Source organism: Asparagus officinalis, chromosome 7 (genome assembly GCF_001876935.1).
Source record: "Asparagus officinalis chromosome 7, Aspof.V1, whole genome shotgun sequence".
Taxonomy (NCBI): domain Eukaryota; kingdom Viridiplantae; phylum Streptophyta; class Magnoliopsida; order Asparagales; family Asparagaceae; genus Asparagus; species Asparagus officinalis.
The window spans coordinates 73,429,463-73,432,582 of NC_033800.1; the positions used below are offsets into that span (position 1 = coordinate 73,429,463).

Sequence of the window (3,120 nt, forward strand, 5' to 3'; positions counted from 1 at the left end):
ATTAATTATTAATCAAGGATAAGACTTTATGATATGAAATTAAATAATCTATTAAAGTTGGAATCCTTTTGGCCCCAGTTATATTGCAAGATGAGCTGTCCAATTAGTGCTAATTAGTTTGGTTTGTGACGAAGTTAGCTCGAAAGTCCGCAGGCAAGTAGCAACAAATTTTTTTTTTTTTTTTGAATCACAACTAGAAATATACTTTTCGAGCTGTTTGGTTTGCTGTAAAAAAAAATTTAGAACAAACGTTACTTGCAAATTTATTATTTGCATATTTGCAATTATATTGTACAAAATGTAGTTTCAATGCAAATTAAGTATTTGGTAGAAAAACAATTAGTGTAAAAGCTACATAATTTTTTCATCTATATCTATACCACATATAAAAGAGGATTGCATTGTCAAAACTTTTAATTTCCATTTTTACCCTTTTAAATTTGATAATTCTCAAATGTTATTAGTTATAATTTATCATTCATTCACTAATTATATTTAACCTCTTATTAATTATGCATTTCCTCACTTTTTAAAAATATTTGGTCACACTATTATTTTATTATTTAATTATGTTATTTAATAGAAAATTTAAAAATAATAAAAATTCATTAGTTTTATGCCTTACACCTTTGGGTTTCGCCTCTTATGGGGGACTACATGTTACCTTGCATCTTATTAACTTTTTAAAAGTATGATAAGAGTGTGAAAACAATTTATATTCATTATAATTGTAATAGTATTCATAGTATAAAAAAATTAATAATATTATTTAAACTAATAAATTTCACTGTAATTAAAAAAGTATACAATTTAGTAAATTATTTACTAATAGTATAATAAACTAATTATTAATTTAAAATATAGTTACTAAAAGTATTATAATTATGCCATGTATATTATTATTATGTTTAAAAGAGAAGAAACTATTTAATATATTATAATTATTTTACTAAATTATAATAATTATCTAAACTATAATAATTTATCATATAGTTCTTTATATATTGTTTTACCGTACAATTTATTTATTTAAGTAAATTTATAAATGTTTAGAATTTATATTGCTATGCAAGTCGTTTTATCATTTTGCATCCAAAAAATAAAAAAACATAAAATAAAATAGATATGCTTTCGTGCGAAACACATGCGCCATACTAGTATAAGGAAACTTGTTTATAGGTTGATTTTCAATTTGGTTTCCCTATAAGGGAAGCTTCTTGTAAGTGGATTTTTCAATTTGGATTTAAGAAAGACTTTTTGATTAGGTGGAATTACATTTATTTTTTAATTTTCTTTTCCGAAACCAGCAATTTTTTTTCCTCCCACTAAATTGGTAACATTTATCTCAAGCTTTTTCTATAAAATACAAATTCATTTATATTTTCTTAGCTATGAAGTTACAACCAAACAATGTATTTACATATCCAATCTGACTAAACAGGCTACATCGGAGTCTAACAAAAAAATTATGCTAAACTTGGACTCCATCAACCAGAGAGAGCTCGCTACCCAATTCGACAGAGAACGAAACAGAATATGCAATCTCACAATCAATGCACAAAAACTGAATATATTAATCGCTTCACCAAATATTTCAAAAAAATCAAGTAGGCTAGTTGCAAACACAATTCAGGGTGCAATCCCTAGCATTTTATCTGAATTTACACTTCTTCACCTCCATATAACATTTACAATCTCAAAACGCAATCAACAAAAAAATTATATGCATTTAATTGGGACTGAAACTACTAATTTGCTCTGTAAATCGAGGGCAAGAAAAAATTATGTCGTCTGAATGATGTTCAAGAACTGTAAGCGCTACTGGGTAAAAAAAAAAATTAGGGAACAAAAAATAGCTGCACACCATAGTGCATGAAATGCATCTACAATTAATAATTCTCAAAAGGGCTATACATCAGACATCAGAAAAATTTCCAATTTAACCACCCAAATGTGGATGGACCGCAATCAAGGTCTCTGGTGACCAAACAAATTATCTGGCAGCCTCAAAAAATGATGGGCACTTTCTGTGGAAGTCTTTAGGACGAAGTAGATGGCTGGACCTAATTTTGCCTTTTTAACAATATAAGAAGCCCTACCAACTGGAGCTCATGATGTGGCTTCAGTTTAAAGCCATTTCCTTTCAATCTTCATCAATACCAGGAAGAAGACACCAAACTTTAATAAAAATAGCACAAAATAAAAAGGTTGTTAAAATTACATCAATGCTGAAGGCAACAGAATGATTTTGCTTCGAAATCTGCCATAAGCAGCTACACACACACTCACACATAAAAAATGCACAGATAAGGGAATTCATAAGACATCACACAAGCCCACAAGATTATAGAACCTTTTTTTTCCGGGTCAATGGATAAAAGATTACAGAACTTGTTGCACTAAACAAGTCCCTGTGCGGCTAGTATTACAACAAAGCTTGAGCTCAATATACATAGCACACTGCTACCACTGAAGGGGGAACAAAAATGAAAGAATTAATGACTGAGATAGCAAACCTGTGATATTTCTCTCTACGGGCTCTAAAATCACAGGGTCATCTCCGCATAACATTGGGGACATGAAATTATACACAACCACCTTCAACTTTCCCCATATCGGATTTCGGATTAGGAACATTAACTGGAAAATTGCCCAACCCTGTTATAGTAAAACCCTACATCCCTGCTTACGCTCCAAAAACTACAAACAATATGGCCTTTTTCACCATTGTCAAGATTGAGGAATTATGTTTTTTGAGTAATTATCGGATGATCCACGGAGTATTTGTGAACAATCTTTCTTCCAACTCTTTTTAGGAGGACTTTGCACTATCCTGATTCAATAGGAAAATAAACAGAGGGGGCAAGTTAAGTAAAAAAAGAACGATAATAGGGATCAATTAGATTTATATAAAATGTGATTTGTCATAAAAAAATAGAAACGCATTAATACTAGAGATCTGTAATTTTATCATCGGAAATACTTTTTAGCTCGCTACCAGCATACCGATTTTAATTTAGAAAAGGATAAATTCCAGAAAACAGTCATGAACTATTATGGGTTATGCACAAAACTGCATAAACAACTTTTGTTAAAGAAAATATCAGAAACTTTCAAATC

General features: G+C 29.7%; 1 protein-coding gene across 1 annotated transcript in view; it reads right to left on the reverse strand.

Annotated features, from left to right (window-relative positions):
- LOC109848031 (RNA polymerase II C-terminal domain phosphatase-like 1) overlaps positions 2,198 to 3,120 on the reverse strand; it is an 11,575-nt gene continuing 10,652 nt past the window's right edge. The window contains 1 exon segment of the mRNA XM_020417295.1: positions 2,198 to 2,833. Coding sequence (XP_020272884.1) covers positions 2,731 to 2,833 — 103 coding nt within the window. The 3' untranslated portion in view covers positions 2,198 to 2,730.